At 47.5% G+C, this 18875-nt stretch overlaps 2 protein-coding genes across 8 annotated transcripts in view; one reads left to right on the plus strand and one right to left on the minus strand.

Annotated features, from left to right (window-relative positions):
• The first annotated feature begins 493 nt into the window (after positions 1–493).
• On the plus strand, positions 494–14760 carry LOC129127060 (NAD-dependent protein deacylase sirtuin-5, mitochondrial). 4 transcript variants are annotated; one of them, XM_054643398.2, is made up of 13 exons: positions 5202–5254; positions 6655–6742; positions 7131–7184; positions 8368–8491; positions 9747–9862; positions 10229–10733; positions 11261–11321; positions 11462–11526; positions 11700–11731; positions 12636–12732; positions 13348–13469; positions 13552–13629; positions 14392–14760. In XM_054643398.2, exons 3-13 carry the CDS (start codon positions 7154–7156, stop codon positions 14463–14465), a joined length of 1305 nt encoding a protein of 434 aa, XP_054499373.2. In that variant the 5' UTR covers positions 5202–5254; positions 6655–6742; positions 7131–7153; the 3' UTR covers positions 14466–14760. The 4 variants fall into 4 exon arrangements, with proteins under 4 accessions (XP_077036504.1, XP_054499396.2, XP_077036507.1 ...); XM_077180389.1 differs by lacking the exons at positions 11261–11321; positions 11462–11526; positions 11700–11731; ... (2 more) ...; positions 13552–13629; positions 14392–14760 and adding exons at positions 494–653; positions 1166–1304; positions 3364–3497 and having other exon boundaries at positions 5029–5254; positions 10229–10434; XM_054643421.2 differs by lacking the exons at positions 11261–11321; positions 11462–11526; positions 11700–11731; ... (2 more) ...; positions 13552–13629; positions 14392–14760 and adding exons at positions 526–927; positions 1166–1304; positions 3364–3497 and having other exon boundaries at positions 5029–5254; positions 10229–10434.
• Positions 14761–15129: 369 nt separating this feature from the next.
• RANBP9 (RAN binding protein 9) overlaps positions 15130–18875 on the minus strand; it is a 39041-nt gene continuing 35295 nt past the window's right edge. For 2 of the 4 annotated variants that reach the window (XM_077180373.1, XM_077180362.1), the window contains exons 12-14: positions 17235–17383; positions 16458–16569; positions 15130–16103 (exon numbers count right to left, since the gene is read on the minus strand). In XM_077180373.1, coding sequence (XP_077036488.1) covers positions 15973–16103; positions 16458–16569; positions 17235–17383 — 392 coding nt within the window. In that variant the 3' untranslated portion in view covers positions 15130–15972. Of the gene's footprint in view, positions 16104–16457; positions 16570–17234; positions 17387–18875 lie in introns of all 4 variants that reach the window. The other 2 variants (XM_077180367.1, XM_054643385.2) reach the window with 1 other exon arrangement.

Here is an 18875-nt window from a genome sequence, read left to right on the forward strand (position 1 = left end):
GCTCAGGTAACTCGTCTGTGCCTACAGGAGTGGGAGACAGGAGCTGCCCCGGGGCTGGACAGGCTGCTGGTGGACTTGAAAGAGCATGGTGGGACTTGCCTTTCAGCCTTTCCCCTCTTTGGGTGCATGTTTTCTTCACCTGCTTAGCTGGTAATTTACAGAATCCAAAGGGAGGGGGGAATATGTGTCAAAACCTTTGACTGAAAAGGACCGTAATGATTTAAGGTTGTTGGGCAAGGGCGGAGAGGAGGCGGCTGGGTGAGAGCAGGCGCTGCCTTCTTTATGCAGCAAAACATGCTAAAAACAGCGTTCCTCATTAAAAAAAAAAAAAAAAAAAAAAAAAAAAGGTGTCCTGTCCAAGTGCAGCGGAGTTTTCATCCGTGAACGCGTAAACTGCGAACGCCCGAGGGTGGACCGCAGAGAGGGATGACGCTGGAAAGCCGTCCAGTTTTCCTGACCTATTTGCGTCTCATTCCAGCTGATCCGTGCGCGCTCCGCGCAGCGCCGGGAAGCTGCTCGCGGCTGCCTCCAGTGCATCCATCCACGCCTCCCCGCCGCCTTAACCCCGCGGGAGGGCGGAGTGGCGCAGCGCGGGGCGGGACGTGCGGCACCGCACGGCTCGGCCTCAGCCGCCTCCGCCGCCGCCGCCCGGGGTGAGTCGCAGCGGGCGGGCCGCGAACTCACGGCCCCGGGGCCGGCGTGAGGGCCCGGCGGGCGGAGCCCCGACCTGAGGGCCCGGCGCTCGCCGCCTCCCCCTCGCCGAGGCTCCGCCTGTCCGCGCTGTCCCCTTCGCCCTTCTGCGGGCCGGCAGAGGCACGTAGGCTCGCAGCCCGCTGAGGCTCCGTCTCTTGCTTTCCCCCCTTCTTCTTAAAATGCCGGTGGTCCTGAGAGCTGCCTCGGGTTAGCAGCGCAGTTCGGAAGCGTCGCGTAAGTTGAGTGTCGGCCGAAATCGCTGCTCTGGAGCGGGGCTGATCTCCCCGGTTCCGAACAAAAGCGGTGATCTCGGCCCCAGGGTCTCGGGCTGGGGTGATTCCGTGTTCTGCAGGTGCAGGAGGAAGCCGTGAGGAACGCTCGCACCTGGTTCTTTAGGGAGAGCCCCTGGCAGGAAGGTGGCAGAAATACGCACCCTGGCTGGGCCGCTGATGTTTGATTTATTTCTCCCCAGGTGAAACACTTCCGAGGGATCCTGATGTGTCTCTTTCAATCTACCGCTAGAAGGTTGGTTTCCCAAGTGCATTGTGGACTTAAGGCCTCGTCTTCAAAGAAACAGAAGTTTTGCTTGGAAATGGCCCGTCCCAGTTCAAGTAAGACGTGTATTTGTTTGCTTTAGCACCCCGGACAGGTTTTTAAGGTGGATTTGAAGTGCTAGAAGGTTTTGTGTGCTAGGTGAAATCCATGGCTTAATTAAAAATGTTTAAAACAGTGTGAAGTTGCTTCATTTGTCCCCCAGAATAGTAAAATTACCTGTCTGTGTCTGTATTCTGTAGAGTTCCAAAAACCCTTGCAGTCAGCATGGTTACAACATAAACACGTTTTTAATGTTTATAGTCTATGCACATAAGTATGCAATGGTTAATTGCATTTCCCTTTCATAATGCTAATGAGTAATAAAAGTAATTCCTCATTTCTTTGTACAAGACTGGGCCTTGAGCATTTGTAACAGTTCAGGAGCCCTGTTCAGGCTAGCAGTTAAGGCTGATCTCTTTTCACCTGTTTGGGGGGATTCTGGTTTTGTTTTTCAATTTGAGAATGTGCCTTAACTTGAAAACTGCACACGGGTACTAGAGCAACCCCCTAATGTTGGGTAGCTGAGGCAAACTTGCTTTTTCTGCTGCCTTGAGCATCAGCGTTTGGCTGCTGCCAGAGACCTGGCTGGGAGGGCTTTTGGCCTGAGCTTTACACATTCAGGGGTTGTGAGGTTTGGTTTGCAGCAGCAGGTGGGGCATCAGAGTAGCAGCGTTCTCTGACCAGTTTTGTAGCTCTGTGCTGTGGGTCTTGGGACCTCTCCAGTTGCTCTTTCTCCCTACAGGAACTTACCTGCCTTTGGGTGTGTGTGTGTGGGGGGAGGGGGTAGTTTTGGTTTTTATTTGAAAGACCCCCTAGTAAATTGTGAGGATTAGGGTTGTGGTGAGCAGCTCAAAGTTCAGCTGGAGGCTGCTCACTCGTGGGATACCATAGGAGCCTGTACTGAGGCCAGTGTTGTTTAACACCTTCATTAATGACCTGGACAATGGACCAGAGTGTATCCTTGGCAAGCTTCCATATAATATGAAGCTGGGAGGAGTGGTTGATACTCCAGAGGGTCCTGCCCCTGGGAATAAATAGCCCCAGGCACTAGGACAGGCTGGAGTGACCAGCTGGGCAGGAGTGTCCCTGGGGATCTGGTGGGTACCATGTTGGCCTTAAGCCAGTGATGAGGCCTTGTGGCAATGAAGGCTCCAGGGCATCTTCTCAATGCATAAAAACACCCCATGGTGTTTGTCAGCTGTGAGGGCGGTCAGACAATGGATTGAATTGTGCAGGAAGGTTATGGAGTCTCTATGCATGGAGATACCAAAAGCCACCCCACAGGACACTGTCCAGGGCAGTCTGCTCTGGCTGACCCTGCTTAAGCAGAGGGGGTTGAACAAAAGAATCTCCAGAGGTCTGTTCCCACCTCAGCCATTTTGTGATTCTAACCTGAGTTGCTTTAAAAATCATATCTGAGGTAAACTGTAAGAGATATTTTTTTATCTGTCTGTTGTAAGCTGTTCCTTTTTAATCTTGTCTTGGCTTACATAAAAATGCAAAGGAAATTTTCCATCTTTTTCCCAAACTACCATGCAGGGAAAAATGATGGGAAAAACACATTTAAAAAGATAAAATACAGCTGCAAACTTAGAAAACAGGAAAAATGCCTCAAAAGAAAGCACAATTTCCCAAATTACCTTAATTTTGAAGGTGATACTTTGTGGAAAAATATCCAAACAAAAACAACAACAAAAGAAATGTGTTTTTTTTTTCAACTCAGGATCTTAAGTAACAATTAGGAACCAAACTGTTCCTAGGTGGTGGTGCCAACAGTTGTTATTGGGATAGCATCCAGTGTGGGGTTTTAGTTAAAGGCTCTGCCTTTCCAGTATTGATTATAATCATGTTTAGCACATGTTGCCCTACTGAGCCTGCTCAGACACATATTTTGAGGATCTCCAGGAACTGCCCTTTAAATTCCAACATACAGAAGCTCAGGAGGCAGCCAGTAGGTATTCCGAAATTGAAGTCATGGGAGGTGTGTATGGAAGCCATTTCTGGACGTGTAAGTGTGGCCTCTTAGGTCAGGGTGTGAGTGCCTGAACAGCTCCTTGTTTCCCTGCCCTGGCACAGACATGGCTGATTTCCGAGAGGTGTTTGCCAAGGCCAAGCACATCGCCATCATCACCGGAGCCGGGGTCAGTGCCGAGAGCGGCGTCCCCACCTTCAGAGGGGCTGGAGGCTTCTGGAGAAAGTGGCAAGCCCAGGTAGGTACTGGGGGCCCGTGCCTGCGCAGCCGTGCCTCTCTGTCCATCACACAGGTGAGCATGGTGCGTCAGGAACAGCTGGAGGAAGAGAGTGGAAGTTCTCCCATGGCAGTGCAGCAAGGACAGAGCTCTCCCTACAGCAGCTGCCTCTGCAGCTCTTCTCCGTGCCCTTGGGGATCTGCTTCTGTCCTTCAGTTTATCAGTTGCTTGGCAAAAACAACATTCTTGCAGGCAGCTCTGGGTCTTTCTACCATCCTTGTTTTCCTGCAGTTCTGCTGTTTGCTCATCTTTTGACACCCTCTCTGTTTTCCTCCTGTGTGGGGCCTTTCCTGTTTCACACTCTTTAGCGTTTAAAACGAACCAAAATACCAAAGGAAAAACTGACAGTAGACTGGTTGTTTTCTTTTAATCTTGGTGTCTCATAACACCCTTTAAAAATTATTTAGGACTTGTTTTATTTTGGGGCAGGTTCTTTAATTCTCCCACAGGCTGTCTCTCTTGCTGGAATGATCTTGCCAGCACTGGGAGCCACAGGGGTGGGAGAGGAGGTGAGAGCACTGGAAGGTGAGAGGAGGTGACACTGGAAGTACAGCTGAAGGCACCATTAATGTGGGGGAGCTCTGTGGGGGCCTCATGAGTCTCATCCTGCTGGTGCTGCAGGTGTTTCAGCAGCTGTTCTGCTGTCAGAACCTGCTACCCCAAATGGTGCAATCACACCTGCTTTCTTTGTGGTTTTTAATTACAGCATTCCTGAAAGATCTGATGAAGCTAAAAAAGTGTCAGAGACATGAGTTTTTGAAACTGGTTTGAATCTAAAGATGAGTTTTTTGCTTTCAGTGATCATCAATTCAGATAAAGCATGTGTGTGTATAAATGTTTGGTCCTGCTGCATCAGAAGCTTGCATTCAGTTTCTGTGTCAGTGGAATTGTGCACTGAGGTGCTGGACTGAGCTGCACCTCATTTTTGAGAAAGAGAAGCCAAAATTAAAGTTACTGTGAAAAGCAGCTTCAATTTTACCTGCATACAAAATACAAGGCATTAGACTTTGGTTTTGACAATGGGTGTAATTTGGCTTGTGTTACACTTAAAGCACAAAATAAATTCCTAGCAAAGGAAATATATTCACGTGATGCTGAGTTTTATGGCTGCCATGGAAAAGAGAGTTGTGGGTGCCAAAAAAAAGGTGTGCACTGGAATATCTAATCTTGCATTGTGCTAAGCTTCTAATAGTTTGGTAGGGCAGCACAGACTACAGTTGGAGTGTAGTGTAAACCCGTGTACAACACTATTTCTGTAGGTTATTTCCTCTTTTGATCTGACACTTTGACTTGTCACCCTTGTAAGGGTCGTGGAACAATATTCTTATCAACTGCACTTGGTTATAGATAATCTGCTTTTGATGACCTTGTGATGCAGGCAGTATAAATGCAGAGATGTATAAATGCAGCAGTATAAATGGCAGAGCTCCAGCAGGCTTCATCTGGGGAAGAGATTCTTTTGTTGTAGGACGACCTGTTACATCTTTTGCAGGATCTGGCTACTCCAGGGGCTTTTGCGCGAAACCCTTCCCGCGTGTGGGAATTCTACCACTACCGGCGGGAGGTAATGCTGAGCAAACATCCCAATCCAGCCCACATTGCCATTGCAGAGTGCGAGAAGCGTCTCAGCAAGCAAGGCAGGAGCGTTGTGGTCATCACTCAGAACATTGATGAGCTGCACAGGAAGGCAGGCACCAAGCACCTCTTAGAAATCCACGGTAGGAGCTGGCTCACGTGTCTGCCACAGGCCAGGAAACCTGGGGTGGGGATTGGGAAGAAGGGAAAATGGAATAACTACAGACAGAAAATATTTTTGTCTTTAAAATTACAATCATTTGCATAAAGTTATTTACAATAACACCCTGTTCTCCTTTGGAAGTTGTTTCAAGTACTTTGTAGCCTCTCTTTATTCCTCACCTTTAGGATCACAGAATCTCATCTTTCTGTTTTTAGTGGATTCTGACAGTACACAGGAAATGGTTCTCATTTCTTGCTTGCACAATTTTCCGCAGATCCACTTGAATTCATGTGGCTGTGACACCTGGCTGATTTCACTTAGAAAAGGGGAAAAGAATCCCCAGGGATTCCACTGTGTGGTAGGGGTGGTGTCAGTCTGCCACCAGTTAAGGGTGTATTGGCAAGCCTGGCCTCACCAGCCCTGGAGCTTTCCCTCTGTTCTCACTTGTGCACTTCTTGGCTACAGGAGGACAAAGGGACTGGAAACAATTGAGATTCCCTTACCTTTCTTTCCTGCAGCCAGTGGCCCTCCCCCTCTCTTCTCTGTAGTCAGTGGTATTCCTTACTCCCACAAAGTGCCAGAAGAGCACATGGCAGGTGCAGCACCCTGGGGGTCGGCGGGGGTTTGGGATCTGAGGAAATGTACAGGTGTGGAGAGGAAGAGGGTGTGGAAGCCCCTCTCCATCCCTGGAGGTGACCCCACTCATTTTTCCACTCCTCAGTCCCTGCCACAGGGTAGAACTCTCCCAGGACAAAGACCCATCCTGGTCCTCCAGCACTGTGATGCTTTTTAACTTGTGTATCACTAAAGGTGTAAATGGGATTTCCCACCACCACTTTTGGACACAGGAAACCTGCACAAGCTATTTAGCAGCTGTGGACCCAATGAAGTCTTGACAAGAGTTTAATTTTGTTTATTTGTGTTCTTACAAAATGGACACAATTTTTAGCTCTTGGCTATATTACACATCTCGACAGCATGTTAGTAATGCTACAGAAGTTTTGGGGGTGGAGTTTTGCATCAAACAAAATGGTGTTGACCAGCATATTTTATTTCTTTAAAAAAATGTTTCTGATGTAAGAGGAAAAGCAATAAACAGAAATCATCTCCCTCAGTGATATTTTATCACTGATTATGATAAAATTATTATTTTCCTGCAAAATATGTTATGGGACTGTGTATTACTCACGTCCTGAGGCAGAACAAGGTGGCACAGTGGGACTGTCTTTGCTGTTGCATTCCTGTTTTAAGTTACCTGCAAGGCACAGCCTTCAAGGTCTGTAAAGAGAAGCTGCCCAGGATAAACACAACCACTTGCCTGCACAGCCACACCTCAGAGCCATTGCTTCATCCCTGATGTTTCCTCTTTGTATGTTCCAGGTAGTTTATTTAAAACTCGGTGCACCAGCTGTGGAAACGTAGCTGCAAATTACAAGAGCCCGATCTGCCCCGCATTGGCTGGGAAGGGGTAATCCATTCTTTCTTTCACCATTAAAAATGGAAGTGAGCAGGGGGGGATGGGCCAGGCATATACTTAAAGACTTTTTAGGACTTTTTTCCCTTTACATTTCACCAGACCTTTAGATAGTTACATAAATAGTTGTTGTGCCTTTGACAGTTTTGGCTGGCTTATTACAGTTGCTCAGCTTCAGGAAAATTCTGGACAAATTCCTGCCTGCCTCATGTATGGTATTTTAGGACTGTAGTAGGTGTTCAAGTTGGCTGAAGTTGCAAATTCTTTGATTGGAGGGTGTGCTTTAGAGAATATGAAGGTTTTTAGAGAATGTTAAGTTTTTATTAATTTATAAAATACATTTTGTACCGTTGAACGTGTTATTTCCATTTCGTAACTACAGGGCTCCAGATCCTGACACAGAAGATGCTGCCATTCCAGTTGAAGACCTTCCTCAGTATGTATGGATCACTTTGTTGGGCTGTTACCTCTTCATGCTTTGTGCATCTCAAAGCTTCATGTTACTGTTCATGTTGTTTTGGAAGGACATTTCACAGGAGACAAAGAACTCTGTGTAGGGGGATAGAATATAAGAAAATAGTGTAGAAAGTAATCTTACCCCTAAGGAGTTGCAGCTGGGCCAGCTATCAAAAATTAGGAACAGGCCTGACTTTAACAGGCCACAGCTGTAACCCATGAGAAGAAGAGTGCTACAAAAGAGTGGGGTGGCTGCTCAAGGACTGGAGTCAGTTGGCTGCTTTGTGAAGAAGAGTCAGTGCTCTCTGCCCATGAGAAACACCAAGAAGGTGTGAAACTTTTGCGATAGGAGATAATAGTATGGAACCCCTGTGATAAGATGACAACAACTCTGGAACTCTGCCCCCGGAAACTGAGTCTAAAGTTACAGGGGGCATCAGACAAAGGAGCGTGTAGAAGTTACCATGGTGCTAAAGGCATCACACGTTTGTGTACTTGAGCACCAAGATGAAACGTGGCCAAATTTCTGGGGTTTGTAGTAAGTGAAGTAGTAGGAGAATTGCAGCAAGAAAGTGAGTGCTACAGCAGTAATTGTTTTGTTACTTTGCAGGTGTCACCCACTGTTTTTCTGGAATACCATGGTGGGGTCCCCTCACAGGCACAGAATGTGCCACAATGCTTTTTTATGTTGCCTGAAGCTTTGCCTTAGCTAGTTGCAGATGGAAAAAGCCACCACATTTTTCAACTGATTCCTAAGGAAAAAGAGGCTAATAAGATGCTTCTTTTGGGTCATTTTCTCCTTAAAACCCTGTCATCTAGTTTGTTAAAGCTGATGGAGGCTGAGTTTTAACTTTCCTGCATTTCAGGAGCTGAATAAGGGGAAGACACAATTAAGTATCTGTGCTGAACAACTGTTCGGTGCCCCCTTCCTTGGGATCATGCAGTACATGTGTACTTCCAGCACGTGCATAGCATGGAATGATCTGCCTTCTGTCCAGCACATGGTAGAGAAGGGCGTGGGGAGGGCTGTGAAGGTGGAGAGAGGATGATGGCAAGTAAGACTTGCCCAGGGGAGAATGAGAGCTGCTTTGCTGCTCTGCAGCCTGAAGCGCCCCCGTCAGCAGCAGCCTGACTCTGTCCGTCCCTCTGTGGTGTCTGAGCAGGTGTGAGGAGGACGGCTGCAATGGGCTCCTGCGGCCCCACGTGGTGTGGTTTGGGGAAGCCCTGGATCCCGGCGTGCTCACGGCGGTGGAGAAGGAGCTGGATATTTGTGACCTCTGCTTGGTCGTGAGTGGCGCTTTCCTTACCTGTCCTCTGAACAGCCAGGGAGGGCACGCTAGGGACGTGGCAACTCCTGGGCAAAGCAGATGCATCTGTGCTTCACTGAGGGAACTAAAAGCCCCAGAGGGACTCTCTGGTGTCCAGTGCAAAACATTAAAAGACCTTTCAGTTTGAAAATGTACACAGACTACTCAGAAGTCAAGTACACAGGGGTTAGAGATTAAACAATGCTGTTTGGCTGTTGAATTTTACTCGCCCTCTGCTCTGGTGGGACCCCAGCTGGAATACTGTGGACAGTTCTGGTGCCCCCAGCATAAGGACATGGAACTGCTGGAGCAAGTCCAGAGGAGAGCCCAAAGTTGATAAGGGCACTGGAGCACCTTCCCTACAAAGAGAGCCTGAGAGAGTGGGGCTGCTCAGCCTGGAGAAGGGAAGGCTCTTGGGAGACCTTAGAGCAGCCTTCCAGTACTGAAAGAGGCCTACAAGGAGGCCAGAGAGGGACTCTTCATCAGGAACAAGGGATGATGGCTTTTAACTGAAAGAGAGTGGCTTTAGATTACATATAGGGAGAAATTCCTTACTGTGAGGGTGGTGAGGCACTGGCACAGGTTGCCCAGAGAAGCTGTGGGTGCCCCATCCCTGGAAGCCTTCAGGGCCAGGTTGGATGGGCCTCTGAGCAACCTGAGCTAGTAGAAGGTGTCCCTGCCCCTGGCAGAGAGGTTGGAAAGATGATCTTTGAGGTCTCTTCCAATCCATGCTATTCTGTCATTCTAATTTCTCAAACAGTAAAAAATGCAATTATTTTGATGCTCAGTTTGAAAAGGAAGTAAGTTATAACGTGCTGCTTTTTTGCAAGGTGTTTTACATGCCGTGTAGGTTCCAGATCCCTAACCAAAACACTTGCTTAGACTGTCTTCCATTTACAGAATGATCTAAAGTAACAGAAGGAATGTTTCCCTGGGTTTTTATTTTTCCTTGAAGACAGAATGTGCCATTTTGTTTCTGGGATTTTTTTTTCCATCTACAGTTATAAATGGGTTTCTTTAGGCTGCATCAGAGAAACAATTCCTGATTGCTATGCTAAATTAGTTATATCTGCAGTGACACTAATGAGATACTGATTCAGTTTCATTTCTGTAGGCATCTCCTACGCTTCAGTACAGTGCAGTTGTGAGAATGGCCCTCACCTCGGGGCTGAGTTGGTTTGGTCTGTTTGAGTGCTGTCCTACTATTCTTGTGACTTCTGTCCCACTGCCTGCAGGTCGGGACCTCGTCCGTGGTGTATCCTGCGGCCATGTTCGCCCCGCAGGTCTCGGCCAGAGGAGTCCCGGTCGCGGAGTTCAACATGGAGACCACTCCTGCCACCAACAGGTTCAGGTAACGCTGCTCAGGCAACAGCCTTCAGTCCCTTCCTACCTGCCCCTTGGTCCAGCTGCCAAAACGCTGGGTTTAGACAAATACGGTCACGTTTTCCCCCCAGCGCTTATGAAATATTAAGTTTCTGTTAATAAGTAAGAAAAGAGGATTCTTCTTCCATGGTGGAATTTTCACTGAAAACACAAACTCTATTATTTAAAGGGTGAGGCTGAAGTCTGTCCCCACGCCCCACAAGGCCTAAACCCCTCTCTCCTCCTCCTCCTCTTTCCTCCCTCCGTCCCTCCCGTGCCCCCGCCAGACTCGCCAGGTAAAGCAGCGGGATGCGCCAGTGCCTGCCCGCGCCCTAAACTTGCCGCTTCCTTCCAGGTTCCACTTCCCGGGCCCCTGCGGGACCACGCTGCCACCGGCGCTGGCGCGACACGAGACGGAGATCATCTCCTGAGCCCTGGATCACCTCCGGAGTGTCGGGAGCGGCCGGGGCCGGCGGGGCCCAGCGCGGGGCGGGCGGGCTGGAGGCGGCGGCGGGACTCGTCCGCACGGCAATAAAGGCGGGGCCCCCTCCGCTGTCCTGTTTTGTCTGTGCGCGCATCCCGCGGGGCGGGCCGGGGCTGGGCGGGTGTCCCGGCGCTCGGCATTCCCCGGCGGAAGGCGGGAGCGGTTCCGGGGCGGGCGGCGCAGGGGCCGCGGCCATGGCGCGCCGGCAGAAAGCGAAGGAGGCGAAGGCGGCGGCCGCGGGCAAGCGCCGGGCTCCCGCCGCGCTGCCCAGCCCGGCGTCCTCCTCGGAGGACGAAGCCCCGGAGGAGGTGCCCTTCGGCGTGGCGAGGGAGGCGGCCGAGGCCGAGCGGAAGCTCGTGGGAGAGGCGGCGCGGAGGTGCGGACATGCCGGAGCCTCCTGCTCCGGAACGGCGGCTCCCACACCAGCGCTTCCCTTCTCTTATCCCCTTCGCCTAGCCCCACTCATCTCCCCTTTCACCTCTCTTACCGCCGCCCTAACCCCTCGCTTACCTCTCTAACCCCCCCTCCACTCCTCTTACCCTCTTAGACCCCTTTTTACCCCCGTACACGCCTCTTTCCCCCTCTTATCCTCCCCTTATTCTCTCCCTTATCTCTGCTTATGTCCCCTTGTTGTCTTCTTTCCCTCCCTTCTTACCCCACCACTCCTCTTAGGCCTCCCTGGCCTCTTCTTCGTTATCCCGCTTGTACGCTCGTAACCCCTTCCCCCTCTTCACCCCTCTAAGCCCCTTTCACTTTTCCTATCCCCTCTCCCTTATGCCCCTCACTTGCCCCTCCTCACCACCTCCTTTGCCCTTCCAAGCCCTCGTTCACCCCCTTTGTGCCCGCCCGTAATCCCTCCTCTCCCCCCATGGAATGCTGACGGTGGCTCCCGCCTTCCCGCAGGCACCGGGAGCTGCTGAAGGAGAAGCGGCGGCGGCACCAGGAGCTGTTCGCGGAGCAGAAGGTACCGCGCTATCCCCGCGGGGCGCCGGGCGGGCCCCGGCTGTGTGTGTGTGTGTGTGTGTGTGTGTGTGTGTGTGTGTGTGTGTGTGTGTGTGCCGGCCGTGTCCGTGCCCGCCTGACTCCCCTCTCTCTCCCCCACAGAAGCGCAGGCTGCTGCCCGAGGCCGTGCTGCAGGAGCTGCAGGAACTGCAGGATGTGTCCGCACGGTGAGGGGACATGGGGAGGCGGCGGTGGCTGTTGGGATCCCCCCTCTCCTTATCTCCCACCCCTGCGGCAGCCCCTTCTGGGAGACCATACTGGAAATGGGGGTTTCACGGCTTTAGTAAAGGGAGGGAGTGTAAATTGAAGAGTAACCTGTTGCCTTCCCTTTGCTTCCCAGTCCCGCTGAGCAGGCTGCGGCAGATGATCCAGGTATGTTACAGCTCGCTTTGCTAACGAGATGCACATCTGGTACTTCAGGAGTTCATTCCTGTGCCAGAGCTCCAGGGGGGAGCTCTGTTGCAGACACCTTCTCCAGGTCTTAATCATGAACACACTGGACAGATTGTCTTTTCCCCAGGAAAAGAAATGTCTGAGGAAAAATACATAGATTCAATCTAATTCTTACACCTTTTACATAAGTAACTTGTGCAGTGATTTCAGTTAAATAGCCTGAAGTGTTTAAAGCCATCTTGGGCAGGTGTTACAGCAGAAAAAGCAAAAAGGTGGATTAATATTTAGATTTTGTTTAAGTTATAGAGGCTATCCCTGGGTAGAGTTGTTAAATTGCCTCTATACTTTACATATCAAACTACAGTTTAATAGCATCTGTAGGATATTAAGTAAGTTTTTTCAAACTCATAATTACAAAATCAAGAGCCTAGAGTGTTTATGACTGCTGGTTTTGCTTCATCTATACTTAGAAGTACTTCAGAAAAAATCTTAAATTTAAACAGTTCTCTCATCCAAATGTCACGTGCTCCTGTATGGTGTAACTGCTACTTTTTCTTGCTTTTATTTAAAAAAGATCTGTTGAATTGACATAGCAAAGAGATGAGCTGAGAATGAAGCAAGACTGAAGCCAGAGCTGGATTTCCCTTTATGGGTAGCTGTTGCGTTGCATTGAATTTTTTCCAGCGATGAATCCCATTTTGTTGATGCCGAGGAAAGCTGGCTAGCAGCACTTTGGGTTGCTCCCCTCACCGTATTTCTTTCCCTCCCTCTTACAGCTCTTCTTCCTAGTCAGTGCTTCTGAAAAATGCTGCTTGTTTTAAGTCCTGTTCCTGTTTCACTGGCCAGTTTTTATTTGTAAAATTTGGGAAATTTCATTTACAAGTTACTCTAGGTGAAGAACTTGAAGCTGAGGCTGTAGAGCTGGAGCAAGGCCAAGCTGAAGTGCAGGAGAAGAAAGGCAAGAGGAGGAAGGGTGCCAGGTAGGAGGAGGAGATGATTTTGCCTGGTGTGGGAAGGTCTGTTCTGTCACTGCATGGCTGTACTCTCTTCTGAACTTCATGCTCCCCCATCCATGGTCTGATTGAAAGCATATTTATGTGCTAAAAGTGCCTTTTATATCTTCTGGTTTAGCATACTTATATATGTGTGCATACATACATATATATGTAGGACAGAAATAATTTTTACATATTACATATATGTAACTGCTATGAGATGGCTGGGCAGTCATAAGCACAGCAGTACACATTGTATTGTGGGGTGGTTGAGCACCAAATTCCTGCATTTCAATCTGTTTTTCTCTCTGCTCTTTTTCATTGTCACTCATGGCCCTAGAGAGTAATTGCCCTAGCTTCTGGTAGGATGAGCTCAAGACACCCAAGGAAACTACTCAGGGCACACAAAGGCATAGGACAACAGCTTTGAGAGTATTGGTCCAGCTTTTTATTTTTTTAATACTGCCACAAAGCTCATCTGAGTATCAGAAACCATCACTGGCTGCTGCTGTGCTCAAGTAGCAAAGCTTGACAGCAGTGTCTGTTGTTCTGGATCCTGTAACCACGCTTCAGGGATCAACCACATGTCTCTTTGACTAGGACAAATAGGAACTATGTGGCTGTGTGCTTGAAAGACCACAGTGCCACAGGCCTCCACCAACAGCTGGCCAAAGACTTCCTAAATGCTCAGCTCTACGGGCCACACACCAACCGGGTACCAGGTAAGCTCTGCCGCTCTTGGGTGGGTCTGGGTGGAGCCTTGTCTGTCTTGAACTTGGCTATTAACACTGGTCTCCATTTCAGCAAATGAATTTTTCTCCCTTGCAAACAAGAGGGCCCCTGTCAAAAAAGCTGCTGTTCAGTTTGTGGACAAGTCTTGGGGTGAGTATAGAAAGTCAGGTACTGTTTTCTGCATATGTGGCTAAAAGGTACACTTGAATAAAATCAGGGTTTCCATACTAGAGTATCTTGGCTTGTGATCCTCTAACTCCAAGCACCTGGAGAGTAAGGGAAGGGCAGCAGAGCACTGCAGCCTCAGCAGGTGTCATGAGCACACTGCCAGGGATGGTGTACAAGACACAATTTAAAAAAAAAATTACCTCATTTTTGGTATGTTAAGAGACAGCTCTTGTATTAGAGCCAGGGCTGCTCAGTGAAATAAATACTTAAGGAGCTGTTGTTTCAGCCTCCACTCTCTGAGCTGTTGGAAGGCATTTTAGATGCATCTCAGACTTAAAAGATACCAAGCTTCCAGGACGTCTATGTGAGCACAGGGAAATAGCACCCATTTCTCCTCATTTCCATAAGGGACAGGGACAGTTTCACACCCACACATTCTGTGAGGGTCACAAACACCAGAGGGAAAAGTTACTGGTCCTTAGCAAGCAGGGCCTGCTTTCCATCTGTGCTCCATCACTGCAAGCACCAATGTATCCCCCCCACCCTCCTAAGGGGGCTGGTGCAAACTGCTACTCCTGGCCAGTGGAATGCAGCTGGGGCACATAAAATACTGTAGGAAGTTTATCAGTGTTTGAAGTGGTTGTTCTGTTCTGAAATGCTGCAGCTGCCAAGGGTTTGCTGCTTCTCCAGCACATGGGGGCTAAGAAAAATGGTAACTGTTTTTGTTTTTTTTTTTTTTTTAAGGGCAAGATAAAAAGGAAAAAGCAGCAAGGTTTAAGAAACGCTGGCTGGCAACACATATTAAAAATGGAGTCTGAAGACAGCTTTTTCAGAAGATGCTGCTAAGGACGTTTAGTGACAGTTGATCTCAACACAGGTGTTTTTCCCACTTCATCATCACTTTGCTTTCAGCTCCAGCCAGCAGAAGGCACTGAGCTGAGCCTGATGGAACTTCCCTGTATCTCCTCTCCCCTTTCAGAAGTTCCTGGGGAAGCTACAGAGCAGCCAGGCCAGTGTTGTAGAACAGCTGGTGCTAGGACCAGGCTTGCTGAGCTGCTGCCTCCGTGAGGCAATGCCTTTGCAGAGAATAAACATCAGCAATGTTGTACCTACTGTTGTGGATGCTGCATTCCTTACAGCAGGAAGTTACTCCTGCTGCTTCAGTGACTTGTGTCTCTAAGGAAAGGCTGTACCCTAACAGCAGAATCATTAAATCAGCTCCCACAGCAGGACACTTCTCTCCCAGCCTCATGATTACTTTCCAGCAGTAAGGGATTTTCCCCATCTGCAGGGAGGCCTGAGTAAGCTTCCTGCACTCTTAGCTAGACTCACTGTGTGGCAAGAACATGGCAAAACCTGTCACCTGGACCAGCCCAGCTTCCACGGGGAGGTAGCAGCTCCCCTCAGAGGTCTCCACAAGAACTGCTGTTCTAGGATGGAGCTCTAGAACAAGACAATGTAGCATACACGTCCATGCTACCGTGGATGTAGACGTAAGTTTTTAATGGCTGGTTAATTATGATATCACTACATTTTATTGCAATATAGTACTATTTAAGCACTTTTAAAAATGCAAGGTGTACAAAGATTAAATTAAGACTGTAAATTGACTAAATATTTGGTTTTTATATAAATAGGTCATAACCACACTGTGTTGACATGTAATACTGTTATAATACAACAGTTAAACTGGTGAGCCTACACAACAGAAGCTGTCTGTAGTTAAACAAGGAAACGAAGTTGAAAAGACCATGTTAAAACAAAAAACTACTAAGATCAACAGGTTGGGATTGTAAGTAGCAACAAACATATTCACTCAGCTCCTGAGTAATTCAAGTTTTACAGTACACATTAAAAAATATCATTTCTTCCCATCAACACTATATATCCAAACCATTTGCATTTTGCAAATTACACTGATTGAACTATGTAACAATGGGGGTGGAGGTTGGCAAGTCATCCTGCTTGACGTTTACATCACCCACATGCTAATACATCCATGTTTTCTATTCTTCCGTCCCACCACAAGGTAGCAGGATTTTTGGTTTGTTTTGGACAATCGTTCAAAGGATTGGTACTTGTCAATTCGGATGTCTGACGTTACCAGTGATATTTTCAACTCTTAGTTGTCTAAGAGGTTTAAAGATGGAAATCTCCTAACACTAAGTTAGAAATCATTTGCATCATGCTGTAAACTAGGAAGCAACATAAAGCGACAGACTTGTCCTTAGTACATAATTAAAATTCCAAATTCCAGTCAGCAGAGCTGGTCTACTTTCCATGTTGAATATGCCACAACGCCTTTCAGACCTTCAAAATGCATAGCTAGTGTAGGTAGTCTTCCACTGTGGCAAAGGCGCAGGATCCAATTCCTGACCGGGCCATCAATCCTAGACACTGTGACGCCTGTCCCATGGCCAGGGCAAGTGGGGGTTGCTTTGGCAGATTGTGAGTCTCTGAAAAAGAATCACAGTGCAGTTAAAATACCCAAATCATTTCATAATTATACACTGAAAACTTGACATCTAAACTACTTAAATCATTTATCTGCAAGTTTACTCTTAGAGCAAGCCACAAAGTAGGAGCAACAACATGACCTTGCACAGCACCATTACTGAACAGGCCATTTTTGCTCTGAACTACAACAGCAGGCAAGTACCTCTTATTTTACATACCCTCCAAAACGATCCCTCTCTTCCCAGAAGAGTGTACCCAACACTGCTATCCTTACGGTGGAGCAGCAGGGCCACCTGTGTGGGACACGGGGGAGGCACCCTGAGTGCCCTGGGCAGCCAGCAGGCCACACTTACCTAGTATTGCACTATTGAGCACAGAGCACACGGGTTCTCTTTGTATGGGGTCAAGCTGATTTCCAACAGGGCTGCTCCAGGGATCAGAATATGCAAGCAAACTGAATGCATCCTGTGGGAAGATGACTCGATTACATCTACAGCTACAAGCTACTAGTGAAAAGAAGGGATATTTTGTTCAACTGTTTTGATTCAGAATCACAAAGGTGACTGTCAGTATCCATCAATACAAAAAGATAAAAAGAAATTGTGACAGGACTTGGTCCATTTAGGGTTTTTTCCCAAGAGCAAGGCAAAAGGTAGCATTATTTTACTAACTGATGGGCTAAGATAAAACAGACTGAAAACTGCATGCAGTCTTTGGCAGGGGAATTCTTTTCCAGAGCAGTCTCAAATCAAGGCAAACTAATTCACATGCAGATTTTGGGCATCTCTACCAATCCCCCTGCGGTTCATTTATCATTGACAAAAGATCAAAAAGACAAAACCAGAACTTCGATTCTCAAGGGCAAGTTATATGGTCACAAATGAGAGAAAGGAAAGCACTAAATCAATTTCTGTGTTTAACTGTGTAACAGCACAAAATTATCTTCCCTGAGCATGTGTTGCACAGACAAAAAAGAAGACAGTGCTACACCACAGCTGACCAGAACATCTGCTCTGAGACACGTGAAAAATGGCAGAATTTAAGGCAGAACAGTATTCCAGCACAACATGCTGTGGGAAGTTCCTGCTGGGCAGCACAGTTATGCACCTTTACAAGAAGATTAAACATACCTTGAGCATTTTCTTATTCACTGTGTTTTTGCCACATTCTCTTCTTAGCTGCTCGCTCATTGCTTGCAATTCTCTTCCAAAATGGATCATCCTTTCAATGGCTGCTTGGCTGCCACCACAGAGCTGGCGTCTTAATTGACTTGAATCTACTTCTGAAGAAACAATATCGTCATCATCACCACTGGCAGGGCCGAGGGTAACAACCTATGGATCTACAGACTGATTTCACCCAAACACAGCTGCCTGCCCAGAGAGAGCAGGTCAGCCTCAGACCCTGGCCCCACGTGCTCCTGTACCACACACTGGGGAACTGCTCCTTAGGAACATTTAAGAGATCTGATTCACTAATGGCAAAAAGGCTGTCACAGCATGTGCTGTTATCTGCAAGGGGTAATTTTAAACTAACTAGAAGACAAACCAGATTTTACCCTAAAACTTTAAGGGAGTTTAAAAACAACAATGAAAGTCCCACAGTTCTAACTTCTTTAATTCTTTGGCATTGCATTTCTGAAGATACACCAAACTGGGAACTACTAGAGTGTAAAAAAATGCCAAACTTCCTCAATAGCCATGATGGACTCTGCTACAAGACAATCATTTCTGTTCATACTCATTGCAGAACACATTATCTTAAATCATTTGGCTATTTCAGGCTTCTTTTGTAATCAAGCAGGACACTACAACTGATTTGTTTACTGTTTCATACAATACTCCCAATAGTAGTGATTTTAAAAGATGCAGCTTACGAATAGTAAACTAACACTTGGCTTCTTTTAAAAATCTGCTTTTTAAAAATTTACACCTAAAGCACTGCATTAAAAAAAAGGCATTTGTCCATTCCTTGTCTTTTTTTCATCAATGGAATCAAGTTTTAAAATGAGCATTTTGATAGACTCTTCAGTTACAAATCCATTCTTCTTTCTGACTTTAACACTGCTATTTAGTGATATATTTTTGACTACTCTTTCAAAAGAGGATTTTTAACTGGCTACTTTTTTTTTTCCCTTAGATGTAAGTGTATCACCTCTGGAAGATACCTGCCTACTTAACCTTCAATATACAGCACTAAGGAGAACATATAAATATTTCAAGAAGTGAAAATGCACCAGACTCAACCTGGGGGCAGGGTTGGGGGGTAAACAGTGTAGGTGAAGCACCCACAAATCTTCGAGTAGTGGTGTTTGTCCCTAGTTCAGCCTCATCTAAGACATGACTTTCCAAAGGCAGGAGACCACAAAAAGCACAACTCCCTGCCCTGTGCAGCTGCTGCATGTCTGTCACAGCAAGTCTCTGCAGAAAAAGCTGCAAGAGAGCAAGGACCTGTTTTGGGTTTTCTGTCACAGAAATAAGGTCTTGTTATAATCCAGCTTCAGAGCATAATGCAGGGAAAATGGTCTGGCAACTTGCATTCCTCCTTGCAGGGCTGTAGGAGAATGACATTTGCTGTCCCACTGCATTTCCCAGCAAAGCTGCAGGATCAGCAGCAGCAGCCCCAGAGCTGGGAAGTGCTCACAGCGCTCTGCACGCGCTGCTGCATTCTGAAGGTCTCCAGTTGCACATTTCATTTAAACTACACATTAACTGACATCTGCTTAAATCAATTGTTTGAGTACCAATTCTGCAGCTGTACAAAGGGCAAGC

The sequence above is a fragment of the Agelaius phoeniceus genome, chromosome 1, assembly GCF_051311805.1.
Source record: "Agelaius phoeniceus isolate bAgePho1 chromosome 1, bAgePho1.hap1, whole genome shotgun sequence".
NCBI classification, from domain to species: domain Eukaryota; kingdom Metazoa; phylum Chordata; class Aves; order Passeriformes; family Icteridae; genus Agelaius; species Agelaius phoeniceus.

Excerpts from the sequence above, each read along its gene's own strand:
- LOC129127060 (XM_054643398.2), top strand. The coding sequence starts at position 7,154 with ATGCTGCCATTCCAGTTGAAGACCTTCCTCA. Across the intron at positions 7,185-8,367 it reads CCAGTTGAAGACCTTCCTCA|GTGTGAGGAGGACGGCTGCA; the intron begins GTATGTATGGAT and ends GTGTCTGAGCAG. Across the intron at positions 10,734-11,260 it reads GTGGGAGAGGCGGCGCGGAG|GCACCGGGAGCTGCTGAAGG; the intron begins GTGCGGACATGC and ends GCCTTCCCGCAG.